Source organism: Vidua chalybeata, chromosome 12 (genome assembly GCF_026979565.1).
Source record: "Vidua chalybeata isolate OUT-0048 chromosome 12, bVidCha1 merged haplotype, whole genome shotgun sequence".
Taxonomy (NCBI): Eukaryota; Metazoa; Chordata; class Aves; order Passeriformes; family Viduidae; genus Vidua; species Vidua chalybeata.
In genome coordinates, this window is record NC_071541.1 from 5,964,425 (window position 1) to 5,990,000 (window position 25,576).

Below are 25,576 nucleotides of genomic sequence, written 5' to 3' on the forward strand. Positions count from 1 at the left end.
TAAACCTGAGAAAAGCAAAACATCCATTTGTCAGTTTTTCCCACCAAGCTTCACCTTTTGTTTTCATATATTATGTTGTTGAAAGCCCCACTTGTTCTTTTGGGTTTTTTTCAGAATGTCAGTTTATTTTACTTAATTAATATCTAGATAGAGAGTAAACAAAATTTCAAAGGGGTCACTTAGCCATTTCTGCAAGTCTTTCATTCAAATCATTTATCAAACTTTTAATAACAGCCACTAACTTGTGAGAAATGTTAACAGAGAATGAATATTAAAAAAAAAGTAAATGTTTTGCAAGGTGCTCCAGCCACAGTCCCAGAGATCAGTGTGATTCATGTAGCAGATTTATTTCCTTCTCTCTCAGGGAACCAGCATGCTGCAAAAGGACACAGGGGGCTACTGACACATTCCTGCTGTAAAAGCAAAGCATGCAATTAGAAATCAAGTAATTATTTTATTTTCACCCCATGCCTGCACACGCTGCATCCTGTCTTTTATTTTCTTGTAACAAACAGATGCTTTTCTAGGTTTTCAGCATCATGTTCAGTGACTTCCTTAAACCTGCGCAAATTCTTCTGAGCCAGATTTTGGAAAAAATCCCATCTGGAAAAGCTGAGTGATAATTAAGGTTGTGACACTGGCATGATTGCCATGTGAAGCGATAGATAGTTTTGTTCATAAAAAAAAAACTCTCAAGAACTTCTGCAAGCAAGAGCAAGTATAACAAAAGCATGCACTGAGTTGTCTCCCATTAACAGCACAGATCAAATGAGCCAATGCAACTGCTTCAGCTTTGCCTAAATAAATGCCTGGATCAGTCATCAAAGTAGAATTGTTTTCCACAACACACTTCCTTGAGCAACCCAGATAGCCTTTGTGCTGGCCCCAGTAGTGATGTAATGGGAAAAACTCCCAGGCACTCTGTCAGAGCCCTGCAGATTGCTCAAATGCTGTTTCCCAAGGCTGCAGCCTCGCAGGTGCGCACTCAGCAGCCACCGACCCTCGCTGTGATTAATGGATTTTCCAAGGTGCTGCCTTGTGTTAATACAGAGAGCCAACTTTTATCAGTTTATGGATGATCTGTGGGAGGATTCAGTCACCTGGAGGCTGCCATGTGTAAGGAAGCTGTCCCAGCCTACACAATCTGGGCATCTCAGAGACAAGCCAGTGCTCGGTGCTGCCTACGAGCGCTGCGGTACACACACACACCTCCTTGCACCCTGCCAGAGGAAAGCATTTGGGAGAATACTGCCCAAGCCTCAAAGCCCTCAGCCAAAGAAAACCATCAGTCCTGATGGAACCAATCTGAAAATGCTCCCAGTCTAGGACCAGCAACCCCTCCTGACCACGTCCAAGTGTGGGCTCTGTACAGAAGCACAGCAGGCACCTGAAGTCCCAAGGAAACGCCTCACACAGAGGCACCAGTTCAAACAATGCCATTCAGCAATAATTAGTCAAACTGGAGGTAAACAGCCCAAAACAAGATAGCACTTGTTAAAATAGCATTTAACAAGAGAAGCAAATCACTTTCACTTACCCCTCACATTGTAGTTTGGGACCATGACAGATATTCCAAGTATCACAAGGCTTCACCGTGCACTCAAAAATATCCAGCACACCCCAGACGCATTCCATTCTCCCAAAAAAAGGACAAGTCCTAGGGCTAAAAACAAGAAGTCACCTGAAGCATAGCTCTGGTATTTCTGGCAAAATAGCCAGTAAGATCTTAATGGGGAAAAAAAAGGTGCTCACCACCTGCCACTTCACCCTCAGGACTCCCTTGAAGGATAAAGGCTTGGGGCAGTGCAGGTGGTGCCTGGGAGGTTGATAGCCCACAGGTGGTTTTCTCTCCCAGGTGTAGCCCATCCAGGGACCCCAGCAAAGACACCCTGCACCCCATAAATGTTGAAGAGAGCATAGGTCACCTCTGCTGCAGACAGCCCTGGTTCAGAGGGATGGCTTGTGTAGCTAAGGGCTTGTGCAGCATCAGGTGGTGGCAATGTAGCAGAAGGGAAGGAGTTCAGCTTCCCTTCCTCCTCTCAGCAAGCCTGTGCACAGTCACGTGGCTGTTTACTGCTTTGTTACCAGCTGGAGTCAGTGACAGCAAAAACCTCATCACAGTGGTGGTAAGTGGAAGGTAAGAGTGGCATTTTTTGTTTTCTTCTTCCACCTTCTTGCTTGGGGGTTCTGTTGGACATTGCTTGTTCCCTAAGTTGTGCTCAGGGAGAGCTCCCTCTTGGTGTCCCAGGAGCAGATGATGCTGTTGTAGCTCTGTGAGGAGCAGAGAGGGTTGGTTGGTCTGGCCTTACCTTCAAGGGGTCTGATTTTGGATCATCCAAAAGAAAGCATTGTCCAGGGTAACCAGAATGGAGATGCTTTGGCCAAGTGGGATGGAAGGGAGTAATGTAGACCTCTTGGAGAAAAATATAAAAGCTAAAGAACGAAAGAAATCCTAGCTGAATTTAGCTCCTCTCTGAAGCAGCAGAGGTGTGAGGCTAAAAGTTCTATGTAGTTTCTTCTAGCCCAAGAGATAAATCACATCATGCTGGAGTGTTTTGGTTTTGAGGGTATTTTCTTTTATAAATTTGGGTGGCAGGGAGCATAAAGCAACTTGTGCCTCTTCACACAGTGCTTCCTCAGATCACAGGCTGGTAAGGGATTCAATCTCACTATTTCTGTGGGAGCTCTTCATCACAGTGTGCCTTTCTGCAGAGCTGATGGAAGCAGCATTCTTAAGGCCAAAGGAATGTAATCCTCTTGGGATGCAATGGAAACAGTTGTTCTGCATCCCTGGAACTTCCCGTGGTCACTCACATCTTGTGGGAGACGAAGGCGTGTGCTGAGAAATGGGTGTCACACACTGAGCTTATGCACGAATTCCAAACATCCATCACTGGATCTGTGGACAAAGCTGTCCAGCTACTGCAGAGACTCTGAGAGAAGTTTGAGACATCTTCCATCTACTTGCTTCCCCTGTTTCTAATTAGTTATGGTATTGGTGTAAACTGGGATCTGTGTCTACTAAGCCTTCATCTGCTCTTCCTTATTCCCACATGAAGTCATAATCCTTCATGGCATGCCAACTGTTGCACTATGGCAGTGATTTAGGGTGTCTCAAATCAGAGGAAAATACCTCAGGTACTGAACAAATAGAATAACTGTGGAGGAAAAGAAGCCTTGTGTCACAAACTGCTGGTAAGAACACATGTGTTGGCACAGGGCGACCAAGAGAGGAGTGGAGGAGAGGCTGATGCATCCACAGAAGAATTTGAAGAACAATCATGAGTTTTTACACATGGCAGATGTCTAAGATATTTTGAGAGATTCTTCTCAGAGCCTCTAAGCCACAGCAAGGCCCTGCCACATATTTTGTTCTTCACATAATGATGCTGTGCCATTTGTATTGCAGTATTGATGCACTCCTGGGTGGTACCAGCAGGATGAGAAGTGTGGTTAATAGCTGGCTTCAAGGGCCAAACAGAAATATCAGCCTGCAGCTCAATCCCTAGCCAAGAATGAGGCACTCAAGCAAGGAAACAGATTTCTTTCCTAAACAAGGGATCAAAGTATGATGAAGCAGTGGACAAATCTTAATATCTTCCAGCCAGATGAAGCAACAAAAGACAGTTTGGTAGTAACAGCCCATAGTAATCACAGAGTAATTGAGTCCCAATAAAAGTTGTCACAAGGTATCTTGCCCCACTTCCAGTATGGATAAAGATCAAGGACACAAGTTGGGAAAACTAGCTCTGACCTGTAAAGGCAGTGCTTGCTTACCAGATGCTTCCAGAGCCTGGCTGCTGTGGACATCCTGCAATCATCTTCCTTTGATTGTTATATGGGATCTGGACCTCGGAGAGCAGCCCCAGCTTGTGCAACCCTCAGCTAAGCTTCCCTTGAAAACCCTGCCAGGCAGAGACCACCCCTGCTGATGGTTCCCTTCATCTCCAGAATAAAGACTGGACAGTGAGCTATTAAATAAATATGTTTATTAATTAGATATTTAAATGTTTATTAATTATCAATATAAATACTTAGCTTGGCAGGTTTTTTTCAGAGAATACGCTGCATTTACTCCATGTGGGTTTTTCCTTATCTGAGCCCACAGAGAGGTCAGGGTTGTTTTGGGGCAGAGTGAGTTACCTTTTTTTTTTGCCATGCAAGTCACTGGACATCAAGACAACAGCCATCAGCAAGGAAATCCAAACTTTACTCTGGAAATACTTTGGAGCCCACTACTTTTATTACGCAAGCTCGTGGCTCATTTTCCCACTTACACAGAAGCAAGAGCTTGCAGTAAAATAAAGTATCTAGTTATTTTCAGATGCACATGGAGTCTCTAGCCCTCTCTAGAGACTTATCCAGACTGAAGAAATAGTCTTGATTTAAAGAATCCTTATCTGAAAGGTATTAAACTCCTCCTCCAATATTTCTAATTTTCTTTTCTATTATTCTCTGAGCAGGGACAGGAGACTCCAGTTTTATCTGCAGCAGGATTCCAGTCTTCCTTGCTCCACTTGCATCTTTTCATCTGACACATTCCTCTGGGGCCACAAGAACAACACGCTTCCCTCTCAGCCTAGAGGTGAGAGCAAGGAGCAGAAGTTGCACCGTGTAATTATGGTTATTATGCCAGTTAATAGAGCTCCTGATAGCATAAACACTGCTAGCACTAGTTACTGCTGGGAACAGCTCTGCTCTTGCTGTTGGAGGCTTGGCACAGATCTGAGTCCAAGTCCAGATCTGAAAAGCAAAGCCCAAAACCTGCCAGGCTCACAATGGGGCCAAATCTTTCCCTGGGCTCAGGGAAACCTCTGGGTTTTGGAGTTCAAGCATGATTAGTGTAATGTTATGCTGAAATGTGTGATCCAAGCAGACAGTGTTCAGGTCTACCAGCTTTCTTCCTGCACTTGGAGTCAGTCCATTGCCTTGTCTACCAAAAAAAAAAAAAAAAAAGAAAGCTTTTAAGCAATTGAGTGTAATCTCTAGGTTTGAGTACTACAGGTTTACATTCAAACCCTCACTCTTATTGTATATTTTGCCCATCCAAATGGCAGGCAATATTCTAGTGCTTTCTCTCTCTCCCTTTCGTCTTGACAAGAAACTGCTCTTGTGCTATTTTGATAGTCTGCCTTTAGAAAGATGAGATAAATACTCATACATTTATACAACAGTTTTAGGAGAAGTCCTTCAGTGTGGGATAAAAAACCATCGGAGATGGCAAAGTTGTGACAGAACTTGGATGTAGTTAATTGGATCTACTTATTTGCACCTTTTTTTACTAACTGCCTGTGTCAGTCCTGGGCTGAGAAAGCAATTTAGCTCATTGCCTGTGAAAAATGAAATGACAGCAGCTACTCGAGTGAACTTTCACATTAACGAAGCATGATCTGGTCTTGATCAAAGACCTTATGTTCCTGGAGGACCAGAGTTCAAGCACCAGCCTCTAATTTCAAGAGAAGAAAAGGTTTCTGTGTCATTGCAAGGTAAATTTCAGAGTTTGAGGCCAAGGTAAACTTTCATGTCAGCACTGTTAGTGACCCTATACTGAAGCTTGACTTGATCATCTCTTCCTTTAATTCTCACTGTCACATGCTGCCTCCTGCTAAGCTGAATTGGCTTCACCCATTTAAGCACTGAGAAGTGATGTTATCACCAGTCATTGCTTCCAGGCACTTGTGGATCACGTCATGCATCTTGCAGGTTGTACCAACAAAACAAGCTGTGAGGAGAGGGGTTGGCATCCAAGAGAGACAAGACACCAGCTTTGGGTGGCAACAAGCCATAAAATTGTCCTTGCAGGTCTGGTGTAACCAGAACAACTAATAAACCTCTGGAATGCTGATGCTGTGGTTGATCTGGTTCCACCAGAGAAGCCATCTCTTGCAACGGGGATGGCAGGAGCCAAATAATGAGCAGCTAATACCAAAGTGATGTATTAATGTGACTGTTGCTGTGCTGAATAATGACTGTGACTCTGCCACACCTGCTGGAAACTTTTTATGCATTTGGCATCATGATAATATTGATTGGAACCTCAGTGCAGCCAGGCTTGACAGTACAAGGGATTGTAGCCATGGCAGCAGTTATTTTGCAAACCTCAACCCCATTGGTGTTGGGTGTAAAAGCCATCATGAAAGTTATCAGAAGACAAATGTTGTTACAGATGGATTTGTAGCCCTGCAAAGAGGAGTGAATGAAAAATGTCAGATGCAAGGGTGGTCAAAAAGAGCAAAAGTCCATCCTTTTCTATTTTGCTGCCTCCAACCTCCAGCCTGCCCCAGGAGAAGTCAAAGGCATCCCTCCCAAAGCCTGACAGCATTGCCATTGTTGTCCATCCAGTGTGACACCTCTGGGGTGCTCTGCAGATCACCAGGGCTCCTCCTCAACGCTGGGTCTTGCTCTGAAAGCCAAAGGCTCTGTGAAAAGCAACTGTAGATCCTGGGTGGTTAGAAGTTAATTGGAAGGCCTAGCTTGCAAATCAAACCAGAGAGAGATACTTTTGCAGGAACCAGGAGACAGAAGCTCAGCTCACGTTGAAGATGAAGGGTGCCCTGAGCCTGGGGCTTGTGTGAGTTCCTGGCTGTGCCCCAGGAGTGTGGGGTCACCTAAGGTGAATCATCTGGGGCTGCTTCCCCAGCTGTAAAGCAGGATAATGCTCCTGTTCTCACCTCAGTTTGTCTTCTCTGTTTAGATTTCAAGCTCCTCAGGGCTGTGTCTGATACATGTATGTACAGTTCCTACCTTAATAGAGTCATGATCCAAACTGAAGCCTCCAGGCACTCCTGGATATTATATCATTGCTAATTTCACAAGAGGTTGCAATCAAATTCCTGTATAGGGGAAAAAAAAAACCCTCTGAAAAATCCCAGAAAGGAATAAAGCAAGCTATTAAAAACTGAGGAGCATTTCTGCTGAAGTGGAAATAATGGTACTTTGTCCCAAAATGTATAAAATATGTATTGCAATTAAATTCTCTATTGGCAAATTGCTCTACAATTAAAAAACACAGAAGCTTGAGTGAGGCAATTAGAATAATAGTAGAGTGTTAATTATAGCTTGATGGATTCTGCATGCTGTCAGCAATTACCTTCCAAGTGTGCACTTCTGAACCAACTCCAAATCCACAAAAAGACACCGGCAGAATTAGAAGTATCTTCCGTGTTGGCATGCCTTTGCCATTTTAAAATTTGTTTTCATAAATACTTTTATAAGCTATTTAATTAGATTTAATGAGGTTTGAGGAAGAAACATCCTCCATGCTGCACACAGACTCCAGCACAGGCACTGACTTGGGGATGAGGGAGAGCACAACTAAGAAGAGTCTCATTTCCTTCCAGCTGCCCTTATTCTCTGTGCAAGGATATTTTGTGCAAGCTGAGGTGATTGGACCCAGGTTCTAGCAGAGATGCTTCTAGCTTTCTGTTTTATTAAGGTTATCTAAAGCTTTTAGATCTCTCTCTCTCTCTCTCCATGGGAAACTCCATACTTACCCTCTTGCCCTAATATTGAAAAATATTGACATGAATTTTTGAAGTTAATTGAAAAGCCTGGTTGTCAAATCTGAAAACACTTTAAAAGAAGCAAAAGTCTCTTTATTTCTATGATACCATCCCTACTGAGCAGGAGAAATCCTCTCCATAAAAGTGCTTTTGGGTCCAGCAGAAGACTTGACCGCTGTCTGTGTGGGGCAGCTGGCTGAGAAGCTAAAAAATCCCTGCTCATTGTGTCAAATACAATTCATGGTTCCACTGACCGATTTGTAAGACATCTAGAAGAAAAGGAGAATAGGCAGGGGGTGAGAACGTCCTTGCCCAGACTGATAGTTTCCCAAAAATGTGTCTCCTCTCACACCTTCCCTCACATAATCAAGGCAGCATTTCATCACCGTGATCACTGATTGCTGATGGTCGAGAATGACCTTGCAAGATTTTTTGCCCAGTTTTGGCACTACAGGCAGGAATGCTGAGGCCCAGGCATTGAAAAGCCGAATTGCTCATCAGTCTAAAGGCTGGCTCTGCTCGTCACCTCTTCTGTCAGTTGCTGATAATGCTCCAGTGTTTCTTGCTGCTGATTCTTACTCAGGGTATGGAGAGCAGACGTGCCTTCATCCTCCTCATGAGACTCGTGAGGCTGCCAAAACTCCACGTCCTGCATGGGGAAGAAACACCGAGGCTTTGACATGTGACTTTCACAACCTGTGGGCCAAATGCTGTTTCTTTGGTTGGGCTTACCAGCAAATTCAGCATCACACCTGTTTATTTTGTTCAGCTGAACCTATTCTCTAGGTGACACCAATCTAGCTTTGATGCCTTTCATGAGTTTGTACAGCTTAGTCCCACTCTGAACAGCCTGAAATGCCCTTGCCCTTGTGCAGCCTGTTTTTTGGGAAGAGGTGCATACGATGAGCAGCGTGATTGGAGCATCCCGCAGTGCAATGCCCCGTTCTGTTACAGGAAGGAAATACGGCAGGAGGAAGGTTGCAAATTTAATCAAAGGTAGCGGAAGCAGGATTGCCCTGCGATATGCGTTTCTCTCCCTAAAAAATCCCCTTCTCCCACGTAAATGCTGCTGTAAGGGGTTAAATCACACGCCCGCCCGCCGTGGATGCGCTGAACGCTCCAAGCACTTCCTTCCCTGAATGCTGTGTTGGGCCACATCCAAACTTGACCAAAGCGGGTTGGATGCTCTCCACTGAGCTCGGGAGCAGCCTCTCGGTGCAGTCCTCGGAGCTCATGGATGCTCCAGAATGAGCTGTGCCCGTGGTGCTCCGGGTGCAGCTCCCCGGCGAGTCCCGCTCCGACCCGCTGCGGGCTGGGCGCCCTACACATCTGCCCCGTGCTGGGCTTCCCCACGCAAGGGCACATCTGGGACGTGCCGCCTGCGCTCAGGTGCGCTCTGGAGCACGCGTCGGGAACTGATCCAGGAACTGAGCCACTCCTGCCACGGGGTCGTGGCGGGACACGCGTGTCCCTGCGGAGTGCAGCCCCACGGCCGCTTCGTGGCGTCCGGAGAAGGACAACCCGGGGTGCAGGGATGCCCGCAGGCCCCGGTGTTCCCGCAGATTGCCGGGATTTAGGGGAGGGAGGGTTTGGGAGCGCGGGCCGAGCGCCGGGCGCGGCCCCTTTAAGAGGGGGGGGCGCGGCCGCCCGCGTTCACACCTGGAGTGGGAAAGGGGGGCGGGCCCCGCGCCCGTGATTGACGGGCCGCATGCACCAATGGGGCGGCGCGGCGCCGCGGCCGGGGGGGCTCCCGGCCAATGGCGGCGCGGCGGGGGCCGCCCGGCAGCCAATGGGCGGGCGCGCGGGGGGCGGCGCGGCTACATGTTGCGGTGTCGCCAACGTGGGTCCGCGGCGAGCGGCGCTCGGGCCGGGCGGCAGCGGCGGCGGCTCCGACCCCGCGGCAGCGCACCGGGACCGGCCGGCGCCCGCCGAGCCCGAGCCGTGCGGCGCGGAGCGGGAGCAGCGGCGGGAGGCGCTTCCCGCGGCGGGGACGCCGACTCGACCCGCCCGGCAGTGCCCGGTGGATGCCGGTGCCGTAGCGCCCCGCGGGGCCGGCGGCCGAGGCGATGCTGCGGGCGGCGGAGCGGCGCTGAGCGCCCGCGGCGTGAGCGCTCCTGCCGCCTCCTCCCGCCGCGGACGTTCCCCGGTGCCGGATACAAAATGGCGCTGCCGTCACGGGCGGCGGCGGCGCTGCTGCTGCTGGGGCTGCTGCGCTCGGCCGCCGCCGGCTGCCCCGCGGGCTGCGCCTGCGGCGGGGACGCGCTGAGCTGCGGCGGGCTGGCGCTGCCCGCCCTGCCCCGGGACCTGCCCCGCTGGCCGCGGCACGTGTGAGTACCGGGGGGGCTCCGCGGGGGCGAGGCGGGGGGGTTCGGGCAGCCAGAGCACCGCTCTTTGGCGTGTTGTCAAGGGCGGGAGAACTTTAAACAAAAACCCCCGCGAAAGTCCGGTTTGTTTATTGAAGTGGAGCAGGCGCTGGGCTGCGCGGTGCGGATCCCGTGTCCCCTCTGGCACCCACCGGGCGCGGGGATGGGGGACGTGGAGGCGGCGGGCGCGATGCTGGTCCCGGGTGAACAGCTGGGGCTCGGGGCTCCCCCGTGTCTCGGTCCCATTCGGGACTGGCCTCCGGGAGGAAAGGGAGCCGGGAGCGGGTTTGGTCTCTTAGCGATGGGATCTGCTGGAGATAATGGCCAGCTTGGGCTTCCGAATCCTTATTAGGGCATCGTCCATCCATCCATCCATCTGTCCGTCCGTCCGCGCCGTCCCGGGCCGCGCCCGGGTGCCCGAATCCGGACCCCAGCGCCGCGGCCGCTCTTCTGGCTTTTGATGCTGCCAACTTTTTAGGCTGTGAAATTCGGGCGATCGAAAGGGAGTCGAGGGCTTCTGGGGAGTTTCGGTGAAATCCAGGTGTTTTCCAGTCAAGGCGGCGCGGCTGGCTGCGCTCCCTCCGTGCTTGCGTGTGTAGCGAAGTTATTGAGCTGCGGTGTGCCGAATGTCCTGGGGGGCAGCTGAGCTTAGAGCCCCGCACCTGGTGGCTGCTGCAGCACCGTGCGATGTTTTTTATCCCTGGAAGGGTGTTTTAAAGCGCTCAGGTTCGTGTCCAAGCGCAGGACGGTGTCACTGCCATTTCCCGGGAAGTGCTCTCGTTGTGTGACCGCTGCTCTGGGCTCGTGGAAGCTGAAATAAAACATTAGACACTTGATGCTCAGGAGATTCGGGGGAAATGTGTGCTTGGCATTGACAGTTCGAGTCGTTTAACAGTCCAGGAGGACCAGAGTATGCGTGTGCGCTCACAAACTTGTAAAAACAAGTGCCCTGAACTGTTAGTTAGCTTCGGGAAATCAGTATCCAGAAAAAGAGAGGGAAGCAGCGCTTCTGTTGCGGGGCCTTTCTGCTGTTTGAACAGATTCATAAATTATCGAATCTCTAAAACCCCTGGTTGTAATAGATACTCCTCAGCCCTGCCAGGAGAGAGGACAGTCACTGAAGTGTTGCTGGAGATCATCCAGCTCCTTGTTGAAAAGAATTATTAGAGGTTTGTCGGGTTCTCCTGGTGGTATTCACTTTTAGCTGCAGAAATGCCTTGTTTTACATTAAATTATCATGTCTCATATTGAGAGGAACGCGTGGTCTCTGCATTAAAGCCCTGACTCATCCCATTCACCTGTTGCTCTGAAGGATCTTTCCCTCACCTTTCAGAGTAAGCTTTTAATAATTCCAGCACTCCCATGCACCTCTTAAAATAGGACAGTTTATCTCTGTTTGGGCAAGGAAGTGCGTTAATAACTCAGACAGAACAAATTTATTTTTCTGTTTTTTTTTTAATCCGGAGTGCTAATACCCAGGAGTGTCTTTTTCAAATAGAGCAGGTTTTGGAGTGTCTTGTATTCAGTTCAAATTTTATTGTTGAAGTACGAGCATGTATAAATCTGCTATGGACCCGTGGGCTGTTGATATTTTAGAATGCGGTTTGTAACTTTGTATATTATAAACTAACCAGGACTTGGTTAAATGATGTCTTTTGTATCTGAAAATGCAACATTAAGGCTTTTTTTTCCTCTCCGTAGCTAGTGTAAAAAGAAGACGTTGACGCTATTGCAAGTAATTCTGTTTTTAGAGTAATACTGTTTCTAATTACTAAAAAGTATTTAAAATTGCCTATTTCAGTTTAGAAGCACGAGAATGAAGCATGCTTTTCAGGCTTAGTGGGATCGTAATGTTCATTTTTTGTGCAGAGGATTGATAACTCACTAATTTACTGGTTTAATGTTCTCTATAAAAGCACCATGTGCTAGCGAAAAGTTACCTCTGTGCAAGTATCTCTGTTTCTTTTTGGATTTTAGATTTTTTTTTTTTTAATGTGCCCTTTTTATGAAAAAGAAGGCAAAAGTGAAGGTCTGCAGCGGTCCATGGCTGATGCGGGAGTGCAGCCCAGGGGGTGCGGGTTCTCCAGCCATAAACTGGGCAGAGCCAGGCGATGTTGGAGCTGTGCATCCCTCATCTCCGTCCCTGCTGGGCGGGCTGTGTCCCGCCGGAGGTGTTTGCTCCCCGGGGTGATAAGCTTGGGCATGTTCGATCTCTAATAGGAGACGAGATAAAATCCAGTTTCCAATGACTCTGGTGCCTGTGCTTTAACTTCATTAAGGCTCTATTGAACAATCCCTCCTTAGCAGTTTATCTCTTTTCCTAACGAGTGCCACAATGCTGAGGCAGTGCTTGGAGTCGGTTTTCAGTGTGTTGGAGATAAAGCTTTTGTTTGTCGGCTTGGAAATGCGGCTCGACAGCCGGGGAGGGTTCTGGAACAGACTTAATCACGCCGCTTGTTTTGTCAACAGGACTATCAGTACCGAGGAAATCACTGGGGCTTTTTGAAACTATTGTTATTTCTCTGCTGGCAGCAGAGCTCCGAGTTGTAATTTTTGTCCCAAGCTTTCAGAAGGAATAGCTGATACGCAGAGGGTCTGCAGTCGCTCACATTTAATGTAGTGGGGCATGGATGTTTTTCAGGTTGTTTTTTTTTTTATTGTTTGTTTGTTTTAAAAGCAACAGGCAGCTCAGCACTGTGTACCAGTTATATAAGTGTTCTTGACTTGCTGCACAGGGCACGTTGCAACACTGCCATGACCCATCCTGTCCTTGCACCAGCACCCGGCTGCAGCTGGGAAGGGTTCCTGGTTCTGGGAAGGGCGCACAGAGCTCCTTTGCAGCGCCTCCCTTTGGAAGTGCTTCGTGTCTTCTGGTGTTTAAGTCTGAAGTTTGTTTTTACAGTAGAATGTTACATGTGGCATAAAGTTTAGGGCTAAGCTTAAGTACAGAATGCTTCATGCCCCAAAAAAGCCAGGGTTTCAGCAGTATTGGTGATGTGGCACATCCTCTGCTTCTGTCTCTCCATGCCTCTTGATTTTTGAGGAGTGACAGAAGAGATATTTCCTTTAGGCATCATGTATGACTGAGGGTTTTCTCCTTTTCTGTTTAGTGATAAAGCAACAGTATTTTAGGTACAGCTTTTGGTGAGAAGATTTAGGGACAGTGAGGCTATGGTTGGATAGTTAATTCATTGCTAGCATGCTCTGCAGCAAATAAAGTTTTTATTTTTAACAGAAGTATTGTGCATTTTTGATCCAAGTGACTAGGGGGTATTTTAGGGGATATAGACCATCTGTGCATGGACCCTTCTGTCTCTGGGTCAGTGTGCATGTGCCTGGCATGTCTGGGAAAAGGCAGCATCCCCACGTACCCAGGAGAGCTGTGCTAAGAGCTGCTCTCTGTTTCCCAGGAAGGCTCCAGGGTTTGTCTATATGGATAAGTTGCCCCGAGGCACCAGCTGCGTGTTTGTTGGCTCTTTGCACGATGCTGCTGCTCTCCGGAGGGACCAGGGCAAAGTGTCTGAATGCTTTTTAAAGTCCTGTGGGTGCCTGCCAGTGGTTTCAGGGTCTGGAAGTGCATTTGAACTAGGAGTCAGGAGCAGTCTCTGGGCTCAAGTGCATACACACAAAGATTTTATTCAATAAAACTTAATGCTTGTGCTCAAAATTACCTATAAATTTCTTGCTAAACTGGGGTTTTCATGTGTCAGGTTCTGTAGCTTTGCTTTCACGTGTTAGGGTAGCTTCTTTGCTTGCTTGGTAAGGGACTGATGCTGGTTGCATGGGATTTTTTGGGAGCAGGGCATTACTTGCTCTCGGGCTCTGGAGTAAGTCTGCTCCTGCAGATGCTGGAGGAGGAGGTGGTGTGGGGGCCTCTCCTGCTGACAGTGCTGGGAGGGGGGAGTGCTGCTGGCAGTACCTTTCCCGCATGTCCTGCTTCCAGGCCTGCTGAAATAATGGAACAAAGATTAAGTAATGGTCACCCTGGGCTCCTGGCCCTGCGCAGCTGTGGAGCTCTCAGCGTGTGCCGGCTGCCCGGGGGGGCTGCAGCGCCTGGAAGGATGGCTTGGGAAAGGGATGTGGCTTGGTGCAGGTGGCTGGTCCCTCTCCCTCCTCCTGGGGCAACGGTGGAAACCCAAAGACGTCCTCCTTGGTCTCCCTGCTGGGTGGTGCTCCAAGGAGCTTTTCCTGCTCAGGTGGGACAGTGCTGGGAGCTGGCGGTGCTTGTGGAAGAACTCCTGCGTGGCTTGCAGTGACACACAGCCCCGGTGCTTCCTGGGGCACTGTCCTTGCCAGTGGCCCTGCTCCGGACAGTCCCCAGCCCCGGGATGGCTCTGCACCCTGCGGGATTGCAGTTCCTGCGCTGGAGCTTGGCCCCGGTGGGTAACAGCAGAGCCCCTCCTCGCAAAGCTGTGCCTCTCCGGGCCTCCTGCTTAAGCACAAATAAATACATGTGCTTGCAAGTAAATCCACCCTTCCTGTGCGAACATGTGTCGGTGGATTCGCTGACCACCCTCAGCATGCCGCAGTATTTATTTATCAGTTCCTACAGGAGGGCAGCAGTTAATAGCAAGCCCTCTGCATCTGCTGTCTGAGTTTCTCATCTCCATCCCACACTGAGCCACAGCCGGGGCAGAAATTGGCTCATCGGACTAGGATTAACAGTAAATACGAGACTGATAACAAAGGAAAAAAATACCCCCACTCTTAAGAAGCCCTTCTGGCACTCGCAGAAGCCCCTGGCTTCTAGTGAAAAGCTCTAGGACCTCCTCTGCATATTCCTCTCTCCTTTTGAGAAACTTCACGGCATTTAATCACTTTGAGACTTTTCCTCTCTGCAGTGACTGCAATTTGAAACGCAGGGGTCCCATACAAAAGAAGCAAGTGCTCAATGGGCTGTGTTAATATTCAGTGCCATTTACAATGGGTACAGTTTGAAAAGGGGAGAATGGATGGTCTGGGAGCTGGGGGAGGAGGAGCTGCAGAGGGAAAATTCCCAGGACAGGGGAAGCAGCGTCTCAGTAGGCAGTAGGGAAAAAAAAAAAAAAAAACAACCGAACACACCATCAAGTGTTCTCCAGAAAAAATCAACTATTATGTGTTAGGTACAGCTTAATATTTTTTTTTCTTTGCTGGTGCAAAGTGCTCTACAGTCTTCTGGATGTAAGGTTTGGGGGTGGCTGAGCTTTGCAGGATTTCCTACTTGCAATTTAAGGAGCAAATGTGAGGTTGATTGTCTTATCCATTTGCTTGCTGGCATCAAGAAGCTAAAGGTGGTAAACTAATATGTTTGGGACCCCAGACACTTCAACAAAGCACTTGAGGTACTTAAACGCCTCCTCTAGCATGGGTGAGATTTCACTTCCCTGCTTAAGCTGCTGCTGGAGTCCTGTCTCTGATGGGGATTTAGGCAGATGTAGGAGCACTTGGAAGTGGGGCTTTATTTGGTGTGTGAGCCTCACCTGGTGCAGGAAGTCCGAGAGCACTGGAAGGATGGTCCCAGACTGCAGCTTCAGAAGAGCCTGCTGGGCTCAACGTGGTTTCATTTTGAGGCAAATCCCCCAAGAACTGTCCCTGAAATGCCCTTCTGACTGCTTGCACCTGGGCTCATGAATACACGAGCATCTCCCACCGGTCTGCAGGGCAGCTGGGGATAGCTGAGTGCCACCCTGGGCATGCCCAAGCAGCTCCTGCCTTTGGCTTCTGAGCGCTTTGATCCATCCAAGAGGGACTCAGGTTTTGCCTTGAAGTTTGAGTGGCTGCAGATTGGGATGATGGCTCTCGTTCCTCAGTAGCCAGCTCTGCTCAGGATTTGTGTATTGGCCCTGATTTGTGTATTGGCCCTGACTGGTATGTTAGCCGCACCCAGAAACTTCAATTAGGGCTGCAGGGCTTTTAATTGATCTCATTGGCTGCCCTGCCAGACACCTTGGATTGAGTTAGCTCAGCTCATCAGCTTTTAACACAATCATTTTGTGCTGCTAACCTAATCACCCAGTGTGACTCCCTTGTCTTGCAGTGTGGAGCTGGATGGGGTCATGTGGATGAAAGCAGCAGAGATAATTTAGACTAATGTTGCTTGGGAGAGCCATCTGTGGAAAATCCGGGCTTCAGGTTGATCACCTCTGCGGGACCTGGGCTGGGCAGGAATTAGCACCTCATGCAGGGTGAGGGGAGCGATTTAACATAGAATTTAGCTTTGGTGAATAACAGTAAATAGATAAAGCACCTTGGTCTGGATCGTGGTTCCATGCAAACCTGGGCACCCCCTGACAGCTCTCCCTTGCTAGTTTTTAGTGGCATGTGGAAAAAGAAGCAGAGTGTGAGGCTCCAGGGTGTGCTGGAAGAAACAAAGGGTTTCTTCCTGCACACCCTGGAAAAATACCTGCTTCCTAGTACGTCCAGCTATTAAATGATGTACTACAATATTTTTTTTTTTTGTTTCCTAGCATGGATAGAGGCCTAAGTCAAGGACCAGGGTGCCGTTGTGCTAGTGCAAGACATGAAATACCTATTATTGTTATAGCTGAGTCATCCATTAATAGTTAACCAAGTCCTGTGCTGCAGCCCAAGTCCTACAGCCCCAGCCTCTGGCTTCAGAGCAGGACCACAACAGATGTAATATGTTACACTCCCTCATTATGTTTTCAGCACGTTGTCTCTCAGGCCACAACCATATAATTTTGGAGATGTCTAGAAGCAGGCCCTGCTATTTTGGGGACACCTCTCAAGACCTGATGACGTGTCACATCCAATTCCAGGAGCATGGTTCACTTCCACGTGGTTCCATTTTCAGTTTGAGTAAGAATTGAAGGACAGGCTTCAAACTGCAGCCATCTGCATAGCTTTTATTAACCATGCTGGATGTGCAGACAAAATGGTTGGTAATTTGCACCTGCCATGGCAGTTTTGTAGCTTCCCACAGTGGCTCTGCGTGGATTTCAGGAGGAGAAATATAGGAGACTTAACAATTCAACCATTTGATGTACAGCTACAGATTCTTAAAATGTTCTATACAAGTTGCATTTGAAAAATGCATTATCTGCCTAAAGCTTTGCTCTAGAGATAAGTTTTGTGTGCAAGAGAATTTGGTTTTGTGTTTTTTTTTTTTCCTTCCAGGGTGGGAGGCAGAGTTTGGGTAGTGTTGATGTTGCTGCTAATAATGAGGCAGTAACTTGTGTGAATTTTCCTTTGGTGTCTTTTTTTGGACCTGTTGGGGCAGTCTCATTACTTTTTGAAAATAGCAGAGGTGCAGTCTTAAATATAATTCTTGTTAATCTACTCAACTTTACTTGGTTGCATATTGCAGAAGTTTCCCCTTGGAAGGTGCCTGTTTTTAGAGAAATCCTTTCAGATTAGAGAACACACCCTACTGAGTTCTGTGGCAATTTGGCTGTGGAATCTTGAACTGAAATGCTTTTCCTAGACCTCCTCCTCCAATTTTTAGGTTTTTTTTCTCCCTATAGGAAGGCAGACAAACCCTCAGGTGCAAGGAGGAAATGAGAAATTCAGAATGCCAAGTCTGGGCAGTGCTGCTTCCCACTTGCCCACACACACAGGGACAGGGATTTGTCCTCACCACTTACATGTTCCTCTGGTTGCCCAAAGCCTGTGATTTTGGGATGGGCACTTTCCAGGACAGAACCCTGTTGTCTTTCAATGCTGTGAATGCTCCTCTGCTCTGGAGAGTTTACCATCAATGATAACTACTCACAAGCCTCTCCAAAATACTGACCTGCAAATTCCAAATACACTTTGCCCAGCTGGTGTTCGGGCTGCTTTATAACTTCAGTTATAGTGTGTTTTAGCCTGCTGCATGCCAATATAAACACAAGTTTTCTATGTTACCTGTCATCTAAAAAATACCCCTAAGAAGTGATGGCTGTCCAGCAAGGCAGGACGTGCAGCCTGTGTGGCAGTGCTGGGCTGCTCCCCAGTGCAGGTGGGGACTGGGGCTGAATTGCTGGACGGTATTCAGTTGGAGGTGACAGGTTTGATGGATGTTGATTTGTAGCTGTGTTTATGGTTGGAGGTGTCCTGTGTGTGTAGGTGCTCCGCTGGGGTGTGGTGATGTGGGTGATGTCCATATAGGAGTGGGGTGGTGGGAGACTTTGTGGGGAGGGGAGCTGCTGGTCTATGGATTGTGTCCTGGGTAATAAAACAGCGATTGTAGGAAATGGCCTGGCTGGAGGCCCTGTGAAAAATTGCCCCCTAAATGTGTTCCAGTTGTCCAAACACCGGTGCCTCTCCTTGCTGTGCTGTGTGCAGGGGGAGCCTGGAGCTCTGCTGCTGCCTGGGGAGCAGCCCCAGGCACCCTTTGCTGCCTTTTTGCTGTGGCTCTGCCATCCACCCAGGTTTCAGAGTTGTGGAAAAGTACCAGAAACAATCCTTTAGCATAGGTTTAAAAAATGTCCTCCAGCAGTCTGGACGGGATGAGCGCTTCTGCAGCAGCCCATTTGTGGGCAGGCAGCCTGAATTTGGCTGTTTCCCATCACAAGGTGGTTGCTTTGAGATGGAGCTGGAAGCTGCATGGAGCCATGGGATTTCTTCCTCTCTCAGGAGACTTTGCAGCCTCAGGCGAATGAGAGAATGGAGGGGCATGACTGGGATGTGTCCAAGGCCTGTGTTGGCAATGGCCTCTCTGTAATTTGCACAGGGTGAGGAGGTGTGTATTGATCCTGGATGTTCTGCTTCTCTCATGCCCAGTTACTTCATTGCTCACCCACCTGCCTGGTGGTGGCAGAGGCACGGGCAGAAATGCCAGGTGCTGTGACACAGGACAGCTGGCTGGTGCTGGAAGTTTTGCTGCCTGTGATCTGGCCTTGCTGGGAGCCAGGAGAGCATCCCATGCTCTGTTTGTCCATGTAACTCACTGCAAACCTTTGTCCCCTCCTGAACTGCAGCAGAGTCACATCCACACTAGTATTTCATTTGTTTTGGCAATATGGGGAGACTTCTCCTGTTTTAGGAGATTTAAACAAACCATGTGATGTTTTATTTTGAAAGGTGTCATAATAGTTTGTGCTTTTTCTTTGCTAAGTGTATTTTTGTGCTGTTCCTGTCTGTTGGTCTATAAACAACTCTGTTCATTCTTTTTCCTCCTTAAACAAGTAATCTAAGTCAGAATTCCTGGCTTTTGAAAACTTTTGGATTCTTTTGGAGTAGTGCATGCATTTTGCATATAAATCAATGAATAAAGGATAGTGTTTTTTTTTTTCCAACTTCTGTGAATTGGAAGGATTTGTGAGAGTTGTGCCATCTTTATTGTTTGACATGGTTGTAAACCTCTTGTGTATCTCCTCTCCCACTTTCCAACCTTTGTTATTGAGGTGGTTTAAGGTTGTTTAAGGTTGTTAAAAGCTGTTAAGGTTGATTAAATTAAGGTGTTTGAATGACTGTTCATAAGAGTGGATAAATCAACTTTTTCTGTTACAGTAGGTTAGAAAATAATTAGAATGGGTATTAGAATGGGTACCTATGCAGACTCCACCTTTGCTCTGTGTGTGGACAAGAAGTTCTCTGGTTTGAGAGGAGGTCTGCAGAGCTGAGGCTTCACCCTGATTTCTCAGCACTTTTATCCAGAGTTGTCACTTGTTTTGCCTGCTGGATAAGGAGCTGGCAGCCTGTCCCTCCGTCCCAGAAGGATGCAGTGGGATTCTTCCAGCTCCTGCAGTTTTCAGTTTTTCCTGCTGTTGATCTCTGTGAGGCTGAGTCCAGCTCCCCAGTGAAGTTGCTTGGCTTCTGAGTCCTTGGTGAGCTGAAGCTCTTCCAGGAGCTCTGGTTTCATCCTTGCTGACCTTACCAGCAGAGACACATACTGGTCTTTGGGTTAATCTCCTGGGACAGAAACTTGTACAGATCTAACAGGATGTGTTTGGCTTACTCTGTCTACTTCAAACAGTTGGATTTGCTCCTCCCTGGTGCAATAATCTCTCTGAGGCAGGTACTGCTGTTTACCCAGGTTTCCTGAGAAAGGAGGCTGTGCAATGGTCCATGTGTCTGTTCTCTTCCCCCAGAGCTTTTGATGCTGTTGGCCAACTTTTAAGGGGTGAACTCAAATTTGGAATGCCTGCCTCTCCCATAGGCAGCAGGCTGAGGAGAGTGGCTGTATCCCCACTGAGGGAAGGGAAGCAGTGTGAGATTACCCTGTGTGAGAAATCAAAGAACCTCTGTGGGAGAGAGCAGTGCTGTTTAACCATCCTTGCAGGAGAAGTGGGTGACAGACTCCCAGCTGGGAGACAGGGCTGTGCTTACCTCTGTTATGAGTTTGGTGAAGGAGGTGTTCAGAGTCTGGCTGGTGTTATCTGATATCCATAGCCAGGAGCAGAGGATTTCATGCTGGGTTACCCCTTGCATTGCTCCTGTGAACAGGGGATCAATGCCATGGAAAAAGCACCCAAATCCTGGCCTCTTTGGGGACCAGCATGGTTTTCTCTGTGTCTAAAGTGATGTCACCAGTGCAGTGGAGGAGCATCTCAGCCAAAGCAGCAGGCTCTTGTGACTGCCATGGCCACAGCTGGGCATTGGTTTTGGTGACTTGCTGCTCCTCTTGAAGCAGAATTTCCAGGAAGAAAATGCCTTCACAGCCTGCTGGGCACGGGGCCGTCAGCTGTGGATGAGAAGGAATGGCCCTGGGTGTCTGCATCCCTCAGACTGCTGCCTGGGGCTCCTTCCCAGTGGCCACTCAAGGGGTCTGGGATTTACAGCCCCTGTGGGCAGAAGGCAGAGCCATGCAGCTGGACAGCATCCTTGGGAGATGCCAAATCACAGCCCGGGCTGTTTGCTACAGTTTTTCTCTCGTGGTTCCCAGCACTTGTCTCAAGTGTTACCACTTTGTGGTCTGCTTCACAAGAGCCTGAGCTGTCCTTTCAGCTGCAGGGACGCTGGGACTGTGCTGCATCCCTCTGTGTGTGATAAGCATGGTGTGCCCAGGCTGCCCAGGCTCTGTGTCCTGCTGTTTACTTTGTTTGCTTCTCTCTCCAGCTGGGAATAGCTGAAAGGCAGGGCTTGAAGCACCCTTTGTGCAAGTCATAATGCCAGCCATAATGCCAGCGTGAGGCATTATTAATGGGGCTGTGCACCATTAAGCCATTTAGGTTTGTCACAGATTGGTTTTTTTCCAAGTCAAAAAACACAAATCCACCCTTTTGGGGGAGGATGAGGTGGCAGCTGAACACTTGGGGCTGTGTTAATGAATGTTACTTTTTTTTGTGAGATGCGTGGTTAAAAGAAGAGGAACTCGGCACAGACTTACAGGTCTGTGCATTTGGAAACAAAATGAGGAAGTTTCCCTGTTGAACAAGTTGCAATTGCTTCCTCTATGGTTTCCTGAGTAATTCTGACTGCTGGTTATAAACAGTCTCTCTTGCCATTGCAGGGTGCATCATTCCCCAGATCTCCCTTTGGACTAGCACCTGCTACCATCCCATCCCTGCAGGCTCCCTGGGATGATGGCAGCTGTTGGCAGGGAGATTTCCAGTCCCCTGGGAAGTCAGTTTCCTGAACACGGCTGTGTGATAGACAACAGCAGCAACAGCCCTCATATGGCTGGGATTGGGAGTGAATTGAAAGTGTGCATTGAAATATTTTGGGGAGATTATGGCCTGTCGTAACTGAAAAGCCTTTTGATGGTTTTCCTGCTTTTTAGGTTTGAAATGCAGAATTCCTCTTGACTTGTTTGAGAGGCTTTGGAGGCACCTGACTGTGCCAAATGTGGAAGAGCAGAGCTGGTCCTTCTCTTGGCACTCCCGTGGTGTTGGGAGGGGGTTGCAGGGTGCCTGTTTAGGTCTGGTCTATGGGGGCAGAGGCAGGGACGAGCCAGGCCCTCCAGCACCTCTCACTCTTCCAGGCCTTCACCATTCACTCTGGCCACTTCCACTGAGGGCTTTCAAGCCAAGGTGAACCATCTCTGTGTGTAATATCTGATGGTGTTTTTGGGCAGTATGTGGCTTTTTGACCCATGCCCAGCCTGCCACCATGGTTGTTTTCCACCCTTGCTCTGCATTTAGCCCACAACACTGGTCTCCCTCAGTTGAAATCATCTCTCCAGCCCTCACCTTATGGTGTCTATGGGGACTTGTTGGGAAGCAGTGCAAGAATAAATGCCAAGCTGATGCAGGCAGGAGCTGGGCCTTGCTTTGGCAAGACTCCTCAGCCTGAAAATAGCCCTGTAATTAAAGCAGTGAAGATCCATCTCACCTAATGTAACCCTATAAACATTAGGCTTTATGGATAAGCTAGAGATTTAGTTTTCTCAGTTTTGTGGAATGCAATGGGTATTTCCAGAGGACAAGTCAGGTACTGTCCCAGGAGCCATGAAAGCAAAAGTCCAAGTGTGGCTTGTCCTTTGGTGCTTGTGGTGGGGGGACATTGGGATGTGGTTGGATCCTGTCTGGGAGAAGAGACTGTGCCCAGAGCTTTTTTACAGTATGATCATCTCTGTAAAGGCCAAGAAAACTTGATCTGGAAGCCTGTGTTATTTACTCATTCCTAACTCCAGCCCTGCTTTGAGGGGGGCACATGGAGGCCATCAGCCTTGCTGTCCTGGCACAGCCATCTTCCTCTCCTGGAAGAATGGGTTCAGGGTGATATTTGAAATGCAACAGAAAACCCACACTTCCTTCAGAGTTTTGACTCTTGCATTTTTCATCTTGGGCAGGGTTTAAAGTTTTCTGCAGCATTCAAGGAAAGTTTTGGTTTCCCTTTGCCCTCATGTCAGCATTCCTGAACAAAGCAGCCTCAAGATTTGTGGAGCAAATTCTTGAAATTCTGCAAATGTTTTGAGCCAGAAAATGTTTCCAGAAACTGCCTGACCTAACAAAGAGTTGGTAGGACTTGGACATGGCTTAGGAAAAATGAATAAGGCATTTTTATCCCTCTTTAAATTAGCATCATTCTGACCAAAACTACCATTCCTAGTCTTGAGAGCTACTGCACTCTTCCACCTTGTTGTTCTTAAACCACAGCTGTGCTTCTTTGAATAAACCAGATAAAAAAGATATAGATTTTAAAACTGAGGTTTTCTCTGTTCTTGCACTGACTTCCCCAGTGATCTTGGTGTCATTTAAATCTGAAAAGGAGTTTGGATGCTTCAAAGTGGACTTAAAGGGAAGTAAGGGTGTGTGTGGCAACTCCTGTACCTGCAGGCACTGCAAACCTGCTTAAGGCTCCTGGGAATGTTCTTCTCTACATGTTCTTCTCTGAATGTTCTTCTTGAGGTGATTTGGCTGTGTGGCCATCAGCACCCCATAGTTTGTGCTCTGCAGCATCCTTGTTGCTGTCGTGGTCTGTTGTGGATGCTCCAAACATTTGGTTTATGCACTGGATGTCTCTTCCCATGAGCTCTTTATTAGAGGCATGACCATGAGTGACCAGGAAGAGGATTGGGAGGCAAGACCATTGTGTTGTGTATCACATAACCTTGATTCTAAAGGTGAAACCCCAAAGCAGACCTATTGCTATTTTGGCCCAAGTAGGGGTTTTGTTCTAGTTTTCTTGTTGTTGTTTTTGTGGGCACATTCATGGTGCTGGGGGATTTTGGTATTAACATAATCTCTTCAGAGAAGAGGTCTGACACGGACTGAAATTGCTGATTGATTCCCTTTTTTGCCCTCCCCCTTTTTCTGGTTGAAGTCAAAAAACACTTCAAAGGCTCAGATGTGTTGGTGCCAGACGCCACACAGTAATTGTTAGAAGAATTTGAAATATAATTGAAAACAAACCTTTGCTCAGCCAGGCATATCTGGCTGTTGACTTTCACTCACTACAGAGGTGGGTGCTCAGCCTCTTCTGCTGGATTTGATGTCTACACACTTGTCATGGCAGATGAATTACCCCCATGGATTTACATCTGGTAAATGTTTGCAAAATCTGGAAAATGCATATTTTTAAGGAGGTTTTTTCCTACCTAGGAACCCGCACTGACGCTCAAAAGTTGCCAGCATATTTGTGGAATTCCTTGCAGTAATAAAACACATCAAATTGGTCTTGGCAGGCTGATTTCAATAGAGATGCTCCAAGTCCAGGTTTCTCAGCTTGGCAAGCAGAGTTGTCCCACTTCCTTTTAAGACTCGTCTCTTCTGTGGGATATAAGGATATTGTTTAACGTAATACCGAAAACATTTGTAAAAGCATGGATAATACAGATGTCGGTGCTCATTTCAGCTTTATTTGCTGAGACAGCAGAGGCTGGTGTAGGAGGTTTGCAGCCCAGCTCGGTCAGTTCTCATGGTGAAGTCCAGGGGGCTGGAATTCCAAAAGAGCCCAGCAAACCTTTGCCTGTAGCAGCCCTTGCTTGCCTGGTGCTGAGTGCAAGCTGTTGTTTTCATACCCCATAAGATTACATTTGCAAACGTGGTACCCGTTTGCAAGGTGCACAGGGTGTTTTAGGTTCCTGTTTCTTGTGGTTATTTCCTGTATAAATTTAGAGGAGCACACCAGGTCTGCCTTGGATCAGAATTTGAACTGTGCTTGTGCTCATTAACCCAGAGTATTGCCCCAGGACTTGTTCCACTCTGTGTTGTGTTATGGTGTGACCTCCTGAGCATCATTTTGTCCCTCCTTGCTGCAGGTACCCCGGTTTGGCCTTCCCTTGTGCCAGGATGATGGTCTGAGACCTAAAAGCATTGGTACAGTGGGTGCAGGGAGCTGAGTCCCTGCTGGAGGTTACTCCTGCAGCCAGATTTGGACAATAGGGTCCCTGTGGAATTTAGCAGGTCCTTTAACTGTGATTATGCTGCTGGATTTGGTGTTTCTTCTCCTTTTAATTTGCCTCCCCTACCAAAACCACCAGTCTCATTGCGTATGGCTGCCTGTCTGTTGTTTATTATCTTTGCTACGCTGTGGTTAGTGCTCACACATGATATTTCTTTGGTTTCAGTACAGACTGAGCGGGTTGTCCGCCCCTGGATCCAAAAAATGTAAACTATTTATAAATGAAAAATACTCTCCAGTTTTGAAAGTGCTGTGTTGTCCCCTTTCCATCAGCATGTGCACATTTGTCTGTTCTCCTGTAATCCCACTGATGTAAGTCCAGTTTTCTAACAATTTATGGGACTGGGGGCCATCTGGAGAAATTCTGATGGGACCTTGTGCTCATGGGGGAGAACACAAAGCAATAGTGATAAAAAGTACTGGAAAAAATGTTATTTGGCTGTGCTGCATTCAGTGCAGATATGGCCCCAAACTCAGATAATCCTTCCTGCAGAGTTCAGGGATTCTTGATTTTGATTTTCCAGTTGGGCTCATCTCCATAATAAGCAACTCTTGAAAAACTGGGACGAAAAACTTATTAGTGTGGCTTAAAATGGCCAGAGTGCCTTTTCTGGTACTCCTTGCAATTAAACTGTGTTTGATCTGTTTTGAGCATGTACTTAGTTTTATATTGAGCTAAGAGCCTATGTTTAGTCTCCTAGGGAAGAAAAATAAGACAGGATTTAATAATGTATTATGGGAGGCTGGGGTAAGTTTTCTGTGCCTGTTTGGACAGCAGGGCAGGAGGTGATGCTGGGTGGGCAGGAGGGGATGGGCTGGACCAGAGGCTGAAACAGTCAAGCCCAGGGGCAGGAGAAGAAGAGGCTGTGAAGGAAATACAAGGTGTTTAATTGAGGAGCTCGTTAGCCAGCAGCTGATGGGTTGTTTTTGTAGAGGACTACAGGGGAACTTGAGCTGAGTTGGTTTCCTGGTTGAAATGAGTGTTGCTCGGTGATGGGG

At 48.0% G+C, this 25,576-nt stretch overlaps 1 protein-coding gene across 1 annotated transcript in view; it reads left to right on the forward strand.

The window, feature by feature from the left end:
- Positions 1–9,210: 9,210 nt before the first annotated feature.
- Positions 9,211–25,576, forward strand: part of LRIG1 (leucine rich repeats and immunoglobulin like domains 1) — a 92,121-nt gene continuing 75,755 nt past the window's right edge. The window contains 2 exon segments of the mRNA XM_053954038.1: positions 9,211–9,360; positions 9,363–9,829. Coding sequence (XP_053810013.1) covers positions 9,211–9,360; positions 9,363–9,829 — 617 coding nt within the window.